General features: G+C 31.6%; 4 protein-coding genes and 1 pseudogene across 7 annotated transcripts in view; 4 read left to right on the top strand and 1 right to left on the bottom strand.

Annotated features, from left to right (window-relative positions):
• LOC116349839 (probable WRKY transcription factor protein 1) overlaps positions 1–3,344 on the top strand; it is a 23,543-nt gene extending 20,199 nt beyond the window's left edge. The window contains exons 2-3 of the mRNA XM_031781441.1: positions 901–1,154; positions 1,506–3,344. Coding sequence (XP_031637301.1) covers positions 901–1,154; positions 1,506–3,141 — 1,890 coding nt within the window. The 3' untranslated portion in view covers positions 3,142–3,344. The remainder of the gene's footprint in view (positions 1–900; positions 1,155–1,505) is intronic.
• Positions 3,345–6,833: 3,489 nt separating this feature from the next.
• On the bottom strand, positions 6,834–11,077 carry LOC116349851 (aspartate aminotransferase, cytoplasmic). Of its 3 annotated transcripts, none has more exons than XM_031781453.1 (8): positions 10,623–11,053; positions 8,820–9,032; positions 8,637–8,714; positions 8,346–8,563; positions 8,228–8,267; positions 7,733–8,152; positions 7,483–7,666; positions 6,834–7,050 (listed from the first exon to the last, which is right to left on the bottom strand). In XM_031781453.1, exons 1-7 carry the CDS (start codon positions 10,732–10,734, stop codon positions 7,524–7,526), a joined length of 1,224 nt encoding a protein of 407 aa, XP_031637313.1. In that variant the 5' UTR covers positions 10,735–11,053; the 3' UTR covers positions 6,834–7,050; positions 7,483–7,523. The 3 variants fall into 3 exon arrangements, with proteins under 3 accessions (XP_031637313.1, XP_031637314.1, XP_031637315.1); XM_031781454.1 differs by lacking the exon at positions 6,834–7,050 and having other exon boundaries at positions 7,091–7,666; positions 10,623–10,803; positions 10,953–11,077; XM_031781455.1 differs by lacking the exon at positions 6,834–7,050 and having other exon boundaries at positions 7,091–7,666; positions 10,623–10,803; positions 10,895–11,053.
• Positions 11,078–11,328: 251 nt separating this feature from the next.
• On the top strand, positions 11,329–16,541 carry LOC116349850 (probable serine incorporator). 2 transcript variants are annotated; one of them, XM_031781451.1, is made up of 11 exons: positions 11,329–11,598; positions 11,921–12,304; positions 12,471–12,539; positions 12,673–12,705; positions 12,827–12,881; positions 12,945–13,180; positions 13,280–13,378; positions 13,502–13,585; positions 15,695–15,731; positions 16,101–16,272; positions 16,348–16,541. In XM_031781451.1, the coding sequence occupies exons 1-11, from the start codon at positions 11,563–11,565 to the stop codon at positions 16,484–16,486; spliced, it is 1,344 nt and encodes a 447-aa protein (XP_031637311.1). In that variant the 5' UTR covers positions 11,329–11,562; the 3' UTR covers positions 16,487–16,541. The 2 variants fall into 2 exon arrangements, with proteins under 2 accessions (XP_031637311.1, XP_031637312.1); XM_031781452.1 differs by having other exon boundaries at positions 11,332–11,598; positions 16,110–16,272.
• Positions 16,542–16,976: 435 nt separating this feature from the next.
• Positions 16,977–17,971, top strand: LOC116349838 (annotated as a pseudogene).
• Positions 17,972–18,782: 811 nt separating this feature from the next.
• LOC116349907 (adenomatous polyposis coli protein-like) overlaps positions 18,783–19,456 on the top strand; it is a 1,637-nt gene continuing 963 nt past the window's right edge. The window contains exon 1 of the mRNA XM_031781551.1: positions 18,783–19,335. Coding sequence (XP_031637411.1) covers positions 18,837–19,335 — 499 coding nt within the window. The 5' untranslated portion in view covers positions 18,783–18,836. The remainder of the gene's footprint in view (positions 19,336–19,456) is intronic.

Raw genomic sequence — 19,456 nt, 5'->3', positions numbered from 1 at the left:
CGTTATTTGCACACCATATGGAAAAGTATTCCGAGGTAAGAGCAAAAAAATTTCAACTTTTGTGTTTTGGGGGCCAGTCTATTCTCCACCTCCTAATAAATTTTTTTCCGAGCGGAAACAAAAACCCCTTATTTTACACTAGAAAAAAATTTGTATTTTGGTTTACGCCTTTCGATTTTTTTTTTTTTTTTTTTCAATCAAACCCCTCACCACCACCCTTAATTTCTACCTTGATTAAGTTTATTGTTACTCATAAGAATAACATTTATAAAAGTCCATTATTGGATTTTTTTGTGTTCAAATTGGTTTCGCTCTGCCGTATTATTTTGTGGTCAGTTTGATATAAAAAAATTAAATTTGTGCCCCATAAATTCACAATAGGGAAAAGAACTAGAAAAAGAATCAATTCACAAGAATGAAATACTTTGTTAAAAGTTGAATGGCAAAACGTTTGACAAACCGGATCAAAACTAAGTTATTTAATTCAGGCATCAAAAACATGTATCGAGAGCTTAGTTCTCATGATTTTCTTACATTTCTTTTCTTGACTATGAAATGTATTTTTTGAGTCACTTTTTAAATGTAAAACATTACGTAAATCAAAATGTTATTTCATTTGGCATTTTCAACAAAATGAATGAAAAATAAAACACATTTTACGGTTTCGTTATGCAACCTTATTGCCAATAAAAGTTGTAAATTTAATCACTTAAAGCATAAAATACTTACATAAAACCCCATTAAGACTCGAAGACTTTTCAATTTCTATTCCGAAAGGAAGAAGAAAGCATTGTGTTTAGTATTGCGGAAAAAAAGGATAGATTTTAATCATAGATTAAAGAACTTGAGTACAGATCTTATAAAATAGAATTCTTTGTTTTCAATTTCCAATTTTATTAGGTGCAATTTTCATTGCGTCGGATTGATTATGTTCGAAGTCGGTCTCATCACGGTGAATATGATAGCGGAAGAGAGAGTCCAGTGCCAAGAGCGGGCAGTGCGATTGTTCGTCGCCGACGACATCGGTCGGCAAAAACCTGGTCAAAGAATGTCAAAACCATCCATCCAAAATCATCACGAGCATCAATCGAGCAATTAATGAAATTAATACTGGAACAAGGTGAAACTATTCAACAGCAATTATCTAAATTGAGGTAAGCCCACTGAATATCCATCTATGCATCAATAAATTGTTTCGCATGTTTGGTTTATTTCTATTAAACGGTAAAAGTATTCCATACAGTTCATTAGTTCTTTTCATCATCCATTTTAAAAATTAAAATTGACATGCGAATTTCAAATGAAAGGGGAGAAATTGCCCAATGAACACGATTGCATTATTCATTTTAGTTTTAACGAATAGGACGAGGCGATTGCTCATTTTGCTCAAATAACTTATTTCACGTCACAATCATCAACTCAAGCAACTATATCTAATTCTTATCTTTCTTTTTCTTCTCTTTTATTTTTTTATTCATTTAATATTTGGATGAAAATCCGAACAGAGATCGAGAGAACGAAATTGCCTCATTCGAAAATGAGCATCGTACGCACCGTCGTCATGTTGAAAATAGAATGGGCAAAAATTATTTGCTCGAAACATATTTGAATGGTTTATTGGAGGTGTACGCAGATAGTGGAGAAAATACAGAAGATGGTGGTGAGCAGAGTGCAAATAATAACAATGCCAACGGCATCGATGAAATTGATAAAGTAATAACGACACCTGGAAATAGCGATAGCGGTGTTAATACAGAAGATATAGCAACATCACCTGAAGTATGTCTTTCATCTCAATTAACGAATGGAAGCAGCACAAGCAGTGCCGATAACAACAATGATGGTAAAAGAACTTGCATCACAGCCAAACTAATGGATACGAAATCATTGAAGGACATTTGTAAGCGTCTAACAACGAAGAAAGGTAAAAAAGAGAAAAATCAATCAACAAGTCGCGAGGAAAAACTAATAGACGAGCACAAGAGTCGTAAGGAATTTTGCGAAAAAATGGAAAAGATAAATAAAGATAACGCCAATGAAAATGCACGTAAACCGCTAAATGAACATTTAGCTGGACAAATTGAACTACTCGAAAAAGTTATTGCAATCAATAAGCACATTCAACGCGAAGAAGAGCTATTAGTGCGTTTAAATGCAAAAATCCGTAAATATGAATTTGACGATCCAAATCTTACGGAAACTGAAATGCGGAGAGCACTCGAACAAATTAACACAAATATTGAGACAAGTAATTCAGAGCTTGTGAAAACGGAACAAGAATTGAATGCATCCGATCAAATGTTAATGACCAAGTCAAAAATTGTTAAGGAGTTAAGCTGTGAGCTGGAAGCGCTTGAGATTGATATTCATACAAATCAGAATCTAATTCAAGTTCCGAGCCATCATATACAAATTCATAGCACCAACACTGAAGAATCGCATGACATCCAACAGAATCAAATAGAACAATTTCAACATCATCATAAAAATCCACACCAAATACAACAACAATCACATGTACCATCTACACATCAGACAAATGAAACAAATCAAATGCCGATAGCAATATTATCAAGTAACTCAAATAACTCCATGAAAACTGGAACATTACCAAAACTTATTTCATCTGTTTTTAAAAAAAATACACCAATCAACTCCGGCACCATACCAAAAACTCATCACCGTAACATGTGCAACCAAATACCGTCACCAAATATTGAACGAACAACAAATACCACGTCTATTCCATCGAATAATACTGCTATATACATTGCCAATCAATCGTTTCATCTGCCCGATCACGTAATACTCAGCCAGGCTCCGTTATTCTTTCAAAAGGATACATTTAATGGCAATTTTATGCAATCAACTGACCAAAGAAATATAAACAATAACAAAAACAAAAGCCCAACTACCATCACCAATAACACCAACTACTCGAACCACACCATTAGTAATTTAACTGATAACAATAGCATTAATCTCAACAACATGAATATAAATCCATCGATGCCAAGCTGTGAAAAAGTCGGGACAAAGAAATTGATAAATGGTTTTTACAAAGATCCAGATACTGGTAATCCTGGACTCAGTTTGCTCGGCGAAGATGGTTTATTGCAAAATATCGGTACGTTGGTATGAGCAAGCTCATCTAATTTCACGTATTTTATTTATTACAGAAACATTTCTAATTAATAATAAGTAGCACATATTTACAATAATAAAAGCAATTTTACTCGCTTTTTTATAGATCACCAATTTCTCCTTGAATAAAAGAATTTTTATATCCTTATTATAATCAAATGATGAAATAATAATATTAAAAACCTAAATCGCTATTTAATGAACTATAAGAGACATTTTGGACAGATCATCAATAATTGTATACTTCATGGTAGTTTTATGCAGAAAATAAAAATTATTTTTCATGTATGAGTCTTATATCTATTGAATATTTCGAGAAGAGAGTATGTTATTCAGCGCTTATAGCTGAGTAATGTCTGAATAAAAACATACTCTCCTCTCGATATTTTCAATAGATATAACACTATAGTCTATCGAAAAATTATCAATAAATGCATTATGTTTGATAAAATAAAGTGCATTTTGCTTTTACCAAAGAATACTAAACAAAGTTCATATAGAATTTGAGGAAATTTATAACCCAACGGCATATGCTGTGGTTTTTACTAAGAAACAGAGGTAAGAAATGCGTACAATAAACTTCAAAATGAAAAAGAAAATTGTAAGTTATGAAAAAAGTGATTTATAAATCATAGTTATAAGGTTATAAGGATATACGCTTAGGTGCACATTCATTTTTATTAAATGATTTAAATGCAACATTCTTAGTGTTAACGATAAAAAGTTTTAAACTGTCGATTTCAGCAAACATTTTGGACCTTATCAACTTTTCTCTTAACTATAAAAGCCTCTATTTAGAAATGTCATTTTAGTTTATGAAGTTGCATTTATTGTGAAAACATTTTTTTGGAAATTGGTCAACGATCGTTTTCATTTTTGAGAAAATGGGTCAAAACTTACACTTATAAGTCAAAGTTCATTGTACAGTTGTTGAACTAACGAATAAAGCACATTTCGTGCCAAGAATAACACAACATGCAAAACTTTTCTCTTTCACTATGAAGATGAAGAAATGTTTTGTTGCTGACCTACCACAGCCGCTAAGCTTCTCGTAAGACAAATAAGAAAGCTACATATATATACAAAATGTATAAACATATAAAATGTTGGCTTTTTGCCGAGTCTAAGCAATCTAAATGAGTTGAAAAATTTGAATTTTGAATATAAATTTTGTATATATCTGGCGGTTCAATAAGTCTTTCACCTGACAACCAGATCGCGTCACACATTTTTAAAAAGTACCCTGTCCTTATAGAGGACAATTTGTAATGCAAATTCAAACATTACCATGCACAAATTTACAGTCAAATTTGGACCCGGATTTTGTGTAGTTTCAGTCATTTTCTCGGTTGCCCATTCAGGTGTGAATACGTGGAAAAGAGGAACGACAATCAATTGAATTGTATATTAGAGTGTATCGATTTTTTTAAAAATAAAGTGCACTTATGAATAACCTATGCCAAATGGTCCCGGGAATCTTGCCTAGGTGTTTTTTTTGCAAAAAAAAATGAAAACTGGATTCACGCATGCAGTGTTTGGTTAAGATATTTTATCTCGTTTGAGATATTAAGATAAGATAGATACTATCTTTTATCTTATCTAGTTAGATGATTTTAGAAACAAAAATCATCTTATCTTTTGGCTTTTTTTAGTACCTTATCTTTATTTTTTAAGATAAATAATAAGATATTTTGGTCATTTATTTTAAAAAATCATCAATTGACGTATGATGAATTTGTTCATCGAAGCGAAAATGATCAATTTCATGTCCAGATTCGTCAAAATTATAGCTTTTTTATTAAAAGTCCGATTCGCAAAAAACACCCGACAACTTCAATCTTTTATCAAAAAGATAAGATGAAAATCTTAAAAATATCTACATGAATTTGGGAAAATTTAGATACTGTCTCAAAAGTATCTAGATACATTTCAGATATCTTAACCAAACACTGCGCGCATGATATCTAAAAATTCCCAAAAGTTCTAAAAATGGTCGATTTTTTGAACTTTTGTGTTTGAGAAAAAACTTGACTATACTCCCAAGATCGATTGTTTGTATGCTTAAATCATCAGAACAGAACTCAAACAACACATTGCAAAGGAAAATTTCATTCAAACTCAAAAATTGGTACCTTTACCATGGAGCATCATTTCATTGAAAATTCTGAAAAATTCAGATTTTCAAATGATTTATTTCTAAACAAATAATTATGAAAATTAAAGGTTACATGATCAAGTCTGAAATTAATGTGTACGAAGTATCGCAAGTCATACATTCATGTTTATTTATTTATTTATTTATTCACCGTCTGATCACAGACTGAAATTATCACAACCTCTTGTAGAATATCGTTCACAATGAAACACTACCCGATCGAATATCCAGCCACCAGCCTTTTCGACTTCGGAGTAGCAGACATCGATTGTGTTCATTGTTTTAATCTCTAATTTTTCAATATAATTTTTATACAAAGTACAGTTTCACCGTTCAACAAATATCACATTTTCCAGTTTAAAAATATTACTTCTAAAAATACTGACTCTAAAAACGTTTCTCTTATCAAGTTAAAATTCCTACAAGCTACTGTTTAGTACCCATGTTGATACCAAATAGAGACTTCATAGAAAAATACTGAACATTTACATATTTTCAGTCCTTTATTGAATAAAATGGTCAAAATTCTACCGCATCGGCGCTTTTCATGAATTTTACTCAATTTGTGACATTGCGGTAAGATGTACATGTAATCTTTGATGATAGTGCAGTACAACGAATCGCATAGAACATATCAATGAATGCAAGGCCTCTAAACCTTGAAAGCGCTTACAATATTCGCCGTAAAAGTTATAATTGTGTCACTTAAATCTCATTATCATCCCAAGAGGTTATATTCCTTATGAACAGTACGTATACAAATGTCTTAATTGAAAAGAAGTGAAAATTTCGATGACCAAAACATATTGAATGTAACAAAATTGAATTTTCCGTAAAATTTGAAAAATTCATTACAAAAAGTTGTTTTACTCCACCAAATGTTTTTAAAATTATTCTGCTGTCCAATTCGTTAGAGCAAAATAGTTTTTCACGCCAAAATATCCTTCCAAAATGGGTAAATATATGCTATTTTAGTATATTCCGATGAGGTTCCGATGCACTATTGGGTATATAAAATGAATTTTGGACATGCACTGCCGCTGTGTTACCGTTGTTAGCAAGTGGAAACTTTGCGCAACACTATTTTGAGACAATCATTATTCATTTGATTTTTCGATGAAATTTCGTACCATTTTATTACTTGACATAAAATTTTCTTTTGCAGTACGTTTTTGAGGTTCTGTTCTGATGATTTAAGTTTATAAATATTGACTATATATTGTTCAAACACAATAACCTTGAAAATCGTCATTTTTTGGAATTTTTGGGCTGGGTTCTTGCAAAACATACCTGCATGTGGTTTCTGGGACAATTTGGCATAGGTTATGCATAGGTGCAACATTGATTTCGAAATATTTCACATTGTCGATACACTTTTTTGTCAGGCTAAAGACTTGTTGAACCGCCAGATATATGAATGTTTCAAACTGAATATGAACAATTTTACATTGATTGATCGATCACGTGACTGATAGACAATGGATTTGTATAAATTGATAGCCAACGCATCTCTGAGTCGTAAAAATAAACAATGTTTAAAGATTTAATTACAATATATATTTTCCATTTACAATTTTGATCAAAATGATTTCATAATATTGATGTATTTATTATATTGTCTGAGTCCTGTTTTGTTTCACTTAAAAACCAATTTGGTAATTGTTACTTTAATAAGGTAAAAGTTGATTGCTTTGCATTTTTTTCACTTCGTTGTATTCAATTTTCATTCAATAATCACCAACGCGTCACTGCTAAAAAAATATGTATTGTGTGGGATTCGATATAATTTTTTGTGATAAAAGAAAAAACAATTTAAATGCGTATTTTTTAGTTTTGTCAATGACAAAAAATTATGAATTTTCTCAATTTAGATTTTTTTTAGTATTTACAACATTATATGCTCATGATTTTTCTAAGATTAAATTTTTTTTTGTTTTTTATGCTTTTGAAATAATCGACTGAACGAAACGAGAATTTATTTTTTTAAAATATTGAAGTTAAGTGGAAATTTGTTAAAATGAAATACTTTCGTCTTTTATCAATGCGATTCAATCATTTTAAATTGATTGACCACTGAAAAACAGAATAAAAGAAGTAGAAGAAAACCGATGCATCCAATGTTATATGCAATGCAACATTGCACAAAATGAAGTTTGATATTTCGATTTTTTCTTTATAATCACCAAATGTGTGTTGTCTGTTGTACTATTATAAGAAGTAGATTTTAGTTTTGAATTGTTGTAACAGCAGTATGAATTGCTTTCGCGACATGAACAACGTTGTTTTCATTCAAGCCGCTCATACTAATACGCCCTGTTTTCAGTAAATAAATATGGAATTCATCAATTAAGAGCTGACATTGTTTTTCTGAAAATAAAAATACAATTCATTGTTCAGAATCATTCCATTTAAATGTATATTCATTCCTCTCACCATTCAATCCTGTGTACGAAAACATTCCAATTTGGTCTGTGATGTGGTTCCAACCACCCGGCGTACCTAAGCGCGTCAATTCTTCGTACAATGCTTTACGCATTTTCAAAATTCTCGATGACATAATTTTGATGCATTCATACCATTCCTTACGCAACACTGGACTGTTCAAAATTGATTCAACAATACGGGCACCGAATGCTGGTGGATTACTGTACATAGCACGAACTATCAGCGTTAATTGGGAGAGTACAGCTGCAGTGGTTGAAGAATTTTTTTGCACCACGGTTAAATTACCAACTCGCTCACAATATAAACCGAAATTTTTGGCATAAGACTGTGCACAAAACAATTCAAAACCGCGAGATACAAAATACCGAACAGCAAATGCATCGCGTACTGGATCACCACTTGCAAAGCCTTGGTATGCCATAAAAATAATAAAAAATAATAAATATCCTAATTTCCTTTAACCTTTATTAATTTTTTGTTTACCCTGGTATGCAGAATCGAAAAACGGGAACAGTTTTTTACTCTACAAGAGAAATTGAATTAATATTTGTTTTTCTTTATTCAAGTGTACAACAAATGGCAATAAAATTGAAATAAATACCTCCATAACATCAGCAATTTGTGTCCATTGTTCTTTTGTAGGATCACAGCCGGTTGGATTATGTGCACAAGCATGTAAAATAATAACAGCACCTTCGGGAGCGTTTTTCAAATCGTCAAGCAGACCATCCATATCAATTCCACGCGTTTGTGCATTCCAATATTTATATTGTCGAATATCAGTAAAACCAGCACCAGCAAACACTTTATGATGGTTTTCTACCGAAATCACAGATTGAAGATTTCATTTTATATTTTTTTCTCTTCCAAATTCAGAGTATCGTAACCTTACCCCAAGTTGGATTTGAGTAGTAGACAACTCTGCGGCCCAATTTGCTAAATAAAAATTCGGCGCCGATTCTTAATGCCCCTGTTGATATAATATGAAACGATGTAAAATTAATAAAGAACGTTCAACGAAGCAAATTCTATTCGTTCGTATTTCAACCGTCACCTGTCCCATTTGAATTATTACCTGTGCCAGATAAAGCTTGAACTCCAACAGCACGATTCTCTTTAATAGCTGGCGAATCTTCTCCAAGCAATAAAGAAACTGAGGCTTTTGTAAAACTCTCCAAACCCGTAACCGGCAAATATTCGTGATTTATATTTTCACATTCAGCCACTTGGATTTCTGTCTTCTTAACAACAGGTAGAACCCAAGGCCGTCCATCTGGCGTTCTATATGCTAAAAAAAATAAACACAAATAAAAAAAAATTAACATGAAAATCAACATTTGAGTGTGTTGTCATGTTTGAGTTTAAATAAAAAGTCTTACTCTGTAAGACGAAGTTTCCCACCCTTTGTTTATTTCTTTAAATATTGAAGAGATTTAAGTTCAATTCTCTTATATGTAACCATTACGGACCGCTATGGCCGACCAAAATAACTGCGTGCAATCAGAGCAATCATGTTTAATGGCAATAGGGAAAGTACTAAATAATTTCAATGTCAGTAATAAGATCTAGTGCAAAAAAAATACCAAGCTATATTAAAAAATAAGATGCAGTACTGAACATTTATTTCGATCTGTCACAACTAGACAAAAGTACGTATATTGACAACAAAAACGGTCACGTACAACGTGGAATAGACCCTGGTCTCAAATCGATTAATTTTTCATCCTAAACCCAGAAAAGATCATCATCATTTTAAGAATTTTTATTTTTAAGCCCCATTACGATACTTTTCCCTTCACACTACGTGTGCATGGAAAATTTAAAAAATGAGAACGAGACAAAACGTGCTCAAAAAATACCTTTTTCACACAAGAAGTGCGGAAAAGTAAAATAATATAATTTGTGGATTCTGTGGATGTATTTTTGATTTGAATATTTTGAAAGAAGATATGAATTTGATTAAATTGTTCGTGATGGTCTAAAAATGAGCAAATGAGCGCTTTCTATTATATTAGTGAGTCTATTTCAGTCTGACAAAGTTATCGCTTGTTGAAAAGACACCAAGAGATTCATTTATCAGCTCATTTTTTATTCGAAGCCGATAATTAAATTTTAACTACTCAACAAATCAACACAATTTACAAAATACTCATAGTTCATACATTGGATGAAATCCACTTGATAACAATTGTAATCAGCTTTATGTACATATACTATGATTATTTGTATAGTGCCGAACGAAGAATGTTTGCTTTCAATAATTAACGTCAATTGATCTCAATAAAAATATACAAATAAATGTGTCCGTAAGAATAAATATGGCAATTCAAAAACGGAATCTGAAGAACGTTACATACATTTTTTTTGTATAGAGTTGTACTATGTAAAAAAAAATTATGTAACGTTCTTCAGATTCCGTTTTTGTATTGCCACTTTTATTCCCATGTACACAAATATATGACAAACATATTCCGAGTGTACTTCTCAAATTGTTGGTTATCGTTTCGTACATATTATTTAATATGATTCCAGTGACATTTTCCAGAAATTGGACATTTATATTTAAACCACATGTGCAAAACCTAAAATATGTTGGCAAGTACGAAACCAAGTTAAACCAGTGAAAACCTATCTAATGAGATGAAAAATCTGGTTACGTAATAGAAACGAAACAAAGATCATATTTATCATCTTAGATGAATGAGTATAAATGTACGTGATAAGTGACCTTGACTATGACCTTTGATTTGAAATCAGTTTATTTATAATTTAATCTAATTCGGTAGGACTTTAATTCACATTTTTAGAAAGTTCCTTGATTATATACAAGGGACGAAGAATACACACATGTGTGTATAAATTGGCGTACACGACTTACCTCCAACACTCAGATTTACTTTACATGAGCTTGTATCCTCTGTAAAGGATTTTGTTAGTGCAAAAACCTCGATTTTGGGTCCAACTTCAACGTTTCCAAAAATACTGGCCATTTTCTTTTATAAGTTAATTCAAATTCACAAACTATACTGTCGATAACAATAATAAATTCTTTTCCTCGACTAAAAGGGATAAATGCAAAAAGAGAATTTTTCTAGATATTGAAATAAATGGTGCGTTCACTTGATTTCAATTCACAAGCAATAGACAAACTTATTAATAACAAAAAACAGGCAATCGAATGAAATAATCGTGAATTGATATGATATACTGAATTCCTGTATGAGTGGCAAAGCAAAAATTAAAACTGAAATTTTTTCGGGCGATAAGATTGAAATTGCGAGACAGCTCTCGTATGAACTTGTTAATCAATGTGAAGTGTGTGACACATATACATATAGATATCTGGAAATTATAGCAATTCTTATATGAATACGTACGGAGAGAATTTTGATTAATAATCGATTAGTTTCACCAATTTTAAATAAGTTTTCCTGTCTAGAAAAATAATAGATAGATTAATAATAAGAAAAATTATAAAACAACAACGGAATAAACAATATACAAAACATCCAAGTTTTTTTCTAGCACAACATTTTCTTTCATCAGCGCCATCTTTGGAAAAACGAAACTGCATGGAAGTTGGAACGATAAATTAAGAAAGAGAAAAACATTGAGACAAAATAAAAACAACATCAATGTCAGTCGTATAAACTCCAGCGTGAACTACGTCCATTTTTTTGCTCATACGATAGAACAATTTGTATTTTTCTCAACGATATTTTTAGTATTCACATCATACTTATCGCGCTATCAAGACGATATCTACTGGCAGAAAAAAAAAATAAAACAAATACATTTCGATATTCAATTAACTGAGGATGGGAGCCGTTTTAGGCATTGCATCAGTTGCACAGGTATTTTACACATTATGACAAAGACTTATTGAGAGAAAAATAATCGACTAGATATAATTTTTCTCAGATTTCTGGGTATTACGCATTAAATGTTGATATGTTTTGAACATTTATCAACTTTTATCTGTAAATTTATTCACATATTCCTGTCTATTTTAAATTCAATTGATAGAAATTAAATTAGTAAATTTCCCCACGGTTACAAAGAGCGTTGAAAAATCGATAATACACATACATGTGTATACATATCATTAGATGATTCATTGCGCTGCTATATAATGTCGTAATTACATTTATTATTTCGATTGTATTTTATTTTCAGCTGGCTTGCTGTTGTACGGGTACTGCATGTTCGTTATGCTGTGCGGCATGTCCTTCTTGTCGTAATAGTACTTCAACGCGATTAATGTATGCGATTATGTTGCTTGTTGGAGCTATTATTTCTGGAATTGCGCTTGCTCCGGGGATGCAAGATTGGCTGAAAAGTGTGCCATTTTGTAAAAATTCCACGGCAAATTCAGCGTACTTTTTACCAAATCAAATAACGGCTGACTGTTCTGTGGCGATTGGATATTTGGCAGTATATCGTATATGTTTTGCGTTAACATGTTTCTTTGCGTTGATGGCTATGATTATGGTCGGCGCAAAATCAAGTCGGGATGCACGTGCAGGAATCCAGAATGGTTTTTGGGGCATTAAATATCTCGTAAGATTGAATTTATTAAAGATGAAATTTTGATGCTTTTATAAAAGCAATTATAATTGAGCCTCACTGAAAATTATCCTCTCTGCGATTTTGAAAGAATCCTCTCTCAGAAAATGGAAGAACTTTTTTAGCTTTTTAAAAAATAATGATTTATTTTAAATTTTAGATTGTGATTGCAATTGCGGTTGGTGCATTTTTCATTCCAAATGGAGAATTTGGCACAGCTTGGATGTGGGTTGGTAAAAATTACTATTCATTTTATGAAGAAATGCAATACATTCTTTCGATAATTTTTCCACTACATTCCTATACGTTCCATTACATGTTTATTAATTTCAATCAATTCTATTTTCTTCTCTGATTCATAGGTTGGCTTGATTGGTGGTGTTATTTTTATTTTGGTATGTATATTCAGTTACTCAACTGCTTAGTTTACTTAGCTAGAACAACCGTTTGTTAATTATAATTAGTCAGGTATGATTGTTTTGGCGCTTTTTTAATTGATATAATCATGTTTTACAGGTACAACTCGTTTTATTAGTCGACTTTGCTCATTCTTGGGCTGAGACTTGGGTTGGTGAGTAAAATCATAAGTTATGTAAACATTTAAATACTAATCTATTTTACACTGTATATACAGCAAATTACGAAGAAAATGAATCACGTGGATGGTATTGTGCATTGTTGTCTGCAACTGCTATTCAATATCTTTTGGCTATTACTGGCATCGTTCTATTGTACACGTACTATGATTGTGGTTTAAATCGTTTCTTTATCACTTTTAATTTGATTTTGTGCCTCTGCGTAAGCGTTCTTTCAATCATGCCACAAGTACAGGAGCGAATCAGTCGTTCTGGCTTACTACAGAGTTCAGTGGTAACATTATTTTATTAATTGTATTGAATTGTAATATTGATTGTTTTACGATTATTTTAAATTAATTCAATCTATTTCCTTTTGTGATTCTCTCCTTAGGTAACATTGTATGTTGTTTATTTGACATGGTCTGCACTTGCCAACAACCCAAACGAAAAGTGTCACTCCCAAATATTTCCATCAGGTGGCAATAGTAAGGTAAAACTACTAATTATATTCGATTATAATATTTAAAGTATTTGTTTTCAATGCGATTGAAAAGTAAGATCTAAAAATATTTTTTTCAAAATCAAATCTTTCTCATTTGTTTCACTCTTTCAGATTACGTTTGACAAAACAAGCATTGTTGGTTTGATTATTTGGATGGTATGTTTGTTGTACAGCTCATTGAAATCGGCTTCAAAGGTATCAGAAATAAAAGCTTACTTAAAAAATACTATTCTATTACTCTACAATTCCTTATCCATTCTGTAACATATTTCATCATTCAAAATAATTCTAATATGTACTATAAGATTTTCAAATGACGATGATCATTAGGGTGGATGACTTTTTCGAAAAAATTTAAGTATCAAAGCCTACAGCCCAGAGTAGTTGTATAAGCATTAGCTGATTCCAAAACAGCCATTTTTTGATGGAGTTATATGTCATATAGGGTGGCGACTTGATCGAGAGTCAAGACAACTATTTCATAAAAATCGAAAAAAATGTGATTTTTAGTAATAACCAAAATTGGTTTATTTTCCACATTTCTACGCTCAAATTGATCTTATTTCATCGATTAAGACCATTTTAGTCTTTATAAACCATCAAATGGCCAAATTATACAGATTTACTAATCCAGGTAACAACTTTTAAAAATCGTTAAAAACCAGCAAAATTAATTACTTTCACTAGTCAAACAATTTGAATTTTTAGTAATGACGATTCGTGTACACTCGGCACATCATCGCTGCTTTACGGAATATCAGACTTTGAGTTCACTGCGAATTGTCGTGTATCTAATGCACCAAAGAAAGTTCGCACAAAAGAGAATGAAAAATGTACATATGTACATGGCTACTTGATGTTTTTTGACCATGTTGCAGTGAATTCTACTGCTGATATTCGCCTAAGCAGCGAAGATGTGCCGAGTGTACATGAATCGTGAATCCTTCTAATACGGGTTACTAAAATCATGCTCAGTTGGATCCCAGCACAACGGAGTTTTTTTAAATACCGGTTGAAAGAAGATGGTCAATATTGACCAAAGACAGTATGAGATAAATCAACACTGAGGTCACATTACCGATAATATTTTCAATTCCTAAACTGTAATGCTGAAGTCCATAGCGATCCAATGCCATAATAAACACTTGAAACAATCTCGTGGTATAAAAATTATGGTGGTGTATATTCAAAACTTCGACTAAAAAAAGACCACTTTCTTCATTTTTCTTCTTATATAGCATCCGATATTTTTTGAATGGTGATTTTATTGCCAAATTTACCCTTCTATCGTTAAAAGAAATCAATGTAGATAAATCTAACGTCATACAGTTCAACTCCGTAATTACAATAAAGCCCTATGTTTGTTTCAGTACAAGGATAAAAAATCCAAAAGGCCACATTGAAACACTAACGGAAAACACTCTTTTAGAATTCAACTCATCACAAAACGTTGCAAATCTTTAGGAATTTCTCCAAATGATCTAGGTAGATTTTGAGTCATTCCAATGAAAATAGAGAATGTCTCTCGAACAAAGTTTTCAATTTTGACTCAATATTGACAATTTTATTTCAACCGGAAAATACCAGTTCTTAAATAAAAAAAACTTAGACGTACAGATCCCAGCTCATTGTCAGTTATCAGCATGGCTCAGTAATCTTTGGACATAGTCCTATCAAGCTATGATAGCCATTGCTATGGTCGTTACTAAAAATTCGAATTAGTTGACTATCGAAATTCTTTAAATTTTCTGGTTTTTACAGATTTTTGAAGATTTTACCTGGATTAGTAAATTTTTATAATTTGGCTATTTGATAGTTTATATTATAAAGACTAAAATGGTCTTAATCGATGAAATAAGATGAATTTAAGCGTAGAAATGTGAAAAATAAACCAAAATTGTTATTACTAAAAATCACATTTTTTTCGATTTTTTTGAAAAAGTTGTCGCCACCCTCTCGTTCAAGTCGCCACCCTACATGACATATAAACCCATCAAAAAATGGCTGTTTTGGAATCAGCTCATGCTTATACAACTACTCTGGGCTGTAGAGCCGAATCGAGAAAAATTCATCCACCCTAATGATCATGGAAACAGAAATATATGTGAAATAGAGAGAGTGTGTGTCTGGCCAAATGAATGTGTGACTGAGTGAGTGAGAGATGATTGGGTAATCAACGATCTCAACACTATGATCTCAATTAAACTATATACTTTCTTTTATAATTTCATTTTCCATTCTGTTCCATAACATATTTATTAATAATTTCCATTTTTTTTTCATTCTTTTTATGATTATCCCTAGGTATCAGAAATAACCGTACCCGATGTTGAAAAGCAAGGTATATATAGTATATATATTTTTTCATCATTATTGCGTTTTTCATTAAAATACATGGAGAGGAAAATCATCATTAAAATTTTGTTTATCAATCGAGTAAATGCCATTTCATTGATTTCCTTTTTTTCTTGGCTTCAATCATTCATTTCATTCTTGGTGTAGTTTATGTAACACGTACTAATTGAATATCATAAACCGATAACCAAATACAGTGTCGTTGAACGAAAAAAATCTCTTCTTTATTTAACTTTCAACATTTGTCTCCCTTTCTCTTTCTCTCCATATATTTTGTTGTTTAAATACGCGAATTAAAACCAAACACACACAAAACATTCGTTTTTGCCATTTCCAAATTGATTAAATTAACCAGTATTAACAGCCAAAGAAAGTGGAGAGTCTCACAAACCGATCGATTCAGGTGATAATGATGCAAAAGTCTACGACAATGAAGAGAATGGTGTGGCTTATTCGTGGTCATTATTCCATGGTGTTTTCGTTGCGGCCACGCTGTATATCATGATGACTCTGACTAACTGGTATCAGTGAGTATAAATCAGCGTTAATCAATAAAAATATTAATAATTAAATGGATTGACTGGGTTTCTTTTTATTCTCAGGCCAAATTCCACGCTCGAAACATTAAACACGAATGCCGCCTCAATGTGGATCAAAATTATCTCTAGCTGGCTTTGCGCTGCCCTCTACGGTTGGTCACTTTTGGCTCCAATTATTCTCAAGGATCGCATTTTTGAATAAAATACTGAATTGAGATAACGAATTCAAGTTATTATCATTCATTTATACTATATAATATGCTTAAATTGAAATCATTTTTACGCATTAAATATACACACTGAATGCGGTTACGGAGGTTTGACTATATGGAATAGATTTCTTTATTTATTTTAAGTAAAGGATTTATAGTTGGATTTATTTAATTGCATAATTTAATAAACATTAAAATCAATTTTTCTTTTTTCATATAAGCATAAAGAACAAAAGTCAAACTCAAATGTACTTTTTTGTATTAAATGACATAAATAAAATTAAGTGTGAAATCCAACAACCAAAAATGGTTTCTGTATTATGTATTTATTTATGTTCATTTTAGTAAACTTTCCAATATTTTAAAAAAATTGCTTTGACAACATTTTTGTCAAATGAAGTTTCTTGTGACATTTGAACATTTCCTTAGTAAGATTGAGCTACAAACAATGTACTGACAGATGTAAGATGCCGAAACTAACCTAAAATATCTTAAAAAATATGACAAACTTAATGTACTGGTGAATTGTGCTGGTCTGAGTGATGCCCATATTACATATAATATTGACCTCGACCGAGCAAAACTATTGAAAGTCTTTGAAAATGTATTAATGGTACGTTAAATAGTGAAATTCAATTTCCGAGAGATTCATTTCATTTATTATTTCGATTTTTTTCTGTAGGAATTTTTTTCTGTGGGGGGAATTTTCAGCGTGATTCGCCTAACTGCTAAATTGTTTGCAAATAATAAGCCAGATTAAAGCGGTTTCCGCGGTGTCATCGTCAATAGAATAGTTAAGGTATGGAAGCATTCCCGGAACAATGGGCCAAACATCAATTGCAGCCGTCTCTGGAGCTATTCACACTATGACACAGTCTTTAGCAAGTGATCACCAGGTTTCATAAAACCCCCAATAATTAACTATTTCCCAAAAGAACTTGAGGAATCAATAAGCGAGGATTGTATTACTGGTCCGTTTAGATTCGGTGATGCAGACAAATTTGCTCATCTTGTACAATCAATTGTCCAAAATCCATACATTAATGGAACTACCATTGAATTGTCAGGGGGGCTGCGTTTTTCCATATAAGAACAAAAGTTTAATAATTTAACATATAATTTCATCATTTCAATTGTTGAGGAAAATATTTGAATTCTCATAATTGACATTTATTCATAAAAGCCAATTTAAATTGAATTGTGTTTATATTTTTTTCATTTTTGGTGATACATTATTGTGATGTTACAAATATGGAGAAATTACCAATAAAAACTAGTATTTTAATCAAATATTCTAATGCAAAGAAGTTATGAGTATTTTAAAAATTTGTAGAAATATGTCTTTTTGAATGGAATAAAAATTCCAAGACTAACTCAATGAAATTGAGCTACAAACTAGTCAATTATAAGCTGGACTCAGTTTTAAAACATAATTATTTTGAAGAAAATTATCCCAAATAAATATTGGATCGAATTTAAAACGCTTTGTTTATAAATTTTAAAACTGAAATCAGAAAAATATTTACTTATTAGTATTGCTTTTAGCGTATTTGTGAGCACTCAACAAAAGACGATTGCTTCATTTCATGACTGTTACTTGTCTCACTATGGTTTTTTTTTGTTGTTTCCGATTATCATTGCTTATTTATATGCAAGAAGCGTTTCCATTTATCCGCGAAAGAAGCACAACTTTCAATGTTGTAATAATCTCAATATTGAATATTCTTTTTTTTTAATATTTTGTATCAATTAATATCCCAACCCCAGCTGGCGAAATATCTATGTGTTTTTCCTTTATATGTATCAATAAGAATTGTGAATTTTGAATTTTTCCTTATCTAAATTTGTGCTAACAAATCTATCAAGTACATCGAGACGTGACTTGGTCATAAATTATTCAAAAATAGTTTTTAATTGTATTCAAATAGTTTACTCTTGAACTTCCCTAATCGTGTTCAAAAACAGTGCGTTTTTTACACATCTTTTAAGGTAACAACTTTATTATATACATTTAAAATGTTCAAGTGTAAAATTTGGAAGCATAAATATCGATCGAATGGTTTAATTCACGTGACACAATGTATATTTTGTTGTTTTTTTATGAATTAAATATGTGTAATAATATTCTTAATTAAATTCGGCCAATGTTGATCGATAACCTCGGTGATAGTTTACATAAATGTTCGTTCTATAGAAGTAATTGAATGACATGAAAATGCATTACCGGAATATTAATGGCAAAACCATTGACTGAGAAAAAAATGCTATAAAAGCAACGAAACACCAACTGTCGATATCAGTTTTATTTCAACCAGTCAACCAAATTGACCACAAGTAAAAATGAAAACAATAATCATCTTATTTTTGAGTGCCGTTTTGTGTAATGCACTGGCAGAACCTGTGAGATATCGCCAAGTTCAACTGGTTCGTGCATCGGCTCGTCAAACCGATGGTGAAGTTCCGTTTCAAACTGAATTGGGAAAAATTCCAAACGAAGAGTCTCAAAATGACAGTGCAGAAGCAACTACCGAACTAACGAAAAGTGCACCTGGTCCTATATTGATTCCACAACCACCACAGGCATATCCACCGCAAGGCTGGCGTCCATTTGGACAATTACTTGTCTTACCTGTAGCCGTACGAGAAAATCAAGGAAATCTTGAATCAACCACGACTGCTGAATCGAGAATTTTCAATGATGCTGAAGCCACCGAAGAAACACCAACCACCGAATCCCAACCGCCCTCTAATGAAGAACTACAAGAAGTTGAGACCAGCGAACCAAAAATTATGAAAACAGAAGCACACAAACGACCGCCAACCGTTATAATAATAAAAGGTAATTGAAATGTCTAAGATTCATTTTCCATTCTGTTCCATTATTATCATTCAAATTAATTCTAATATGTACTATGAGATTTTCAAATGACAATGATGATCATGGAAACAGAAATATATGT

The sequence above is a fragment of the Contarinia nasturtii genome, unplaced genomic scaffold (assembly GCF_009176525.2).
Source record: "Contarinia nasturtii isolate CC-2019 unplaced genomic scaffold, AAFC_CNas_1.1 Cnas_scaffold_3175, whole genome shotgun sequence".
Lineage (NCBI taxonomy): Eukaryota > Metazoa > Arthropoda > Insecta > Diptera > Cecidomyiidae > Contarinia > Contarinia nasturtii.
The sequence above is the reverse complement of the archived record's forward strand: the minus strand, read 5'-3'. Positions and strand labels throughout refer to the sequence as shown.

Coding starts and splice junctions, on each gene's coding strand:
- LOC116349851 (XM_031781454.1), bottom strand. CDS start 10,734: ATGGCCAGTATTTTTGGAAACGTTGAAGTTGGACCCAAAATCGAGGTT. Junction 8,564..8,636: donor CTACTCAAATCCAACTTGGG/GTAAGGTTACGA, acceptor TGATTTCGGTAG/AAAACCATCATAAAGTGTTT. Junction 8,153..8,227: donor TTTCGATTCTGCATACCAGG/GTAAACAAAAAA, acceptor TGGCATACCAAG/GCTTTGCAAGTGGTGATCCA.
- LOC116349850 (XM_031781451.1), top strand. CDS start 11,563: ATGGGAGCCGTTTTAGGCATTGCATCAGTTGCACAG. Junction 12,706..12,826: donor GTGGTGTTATTTTTATTTTG/GTATGTATATTC, acceptor CATGTTTTACAG/GTACAACTCGTTTTATTAGT. Junction 12,882..12,944: donor TTGGGCTGAGACTTGGGTTG/GTGAGTAAAATC, acceptor CTGTATATACAG/CAAATTACGAAGAAAATGAA.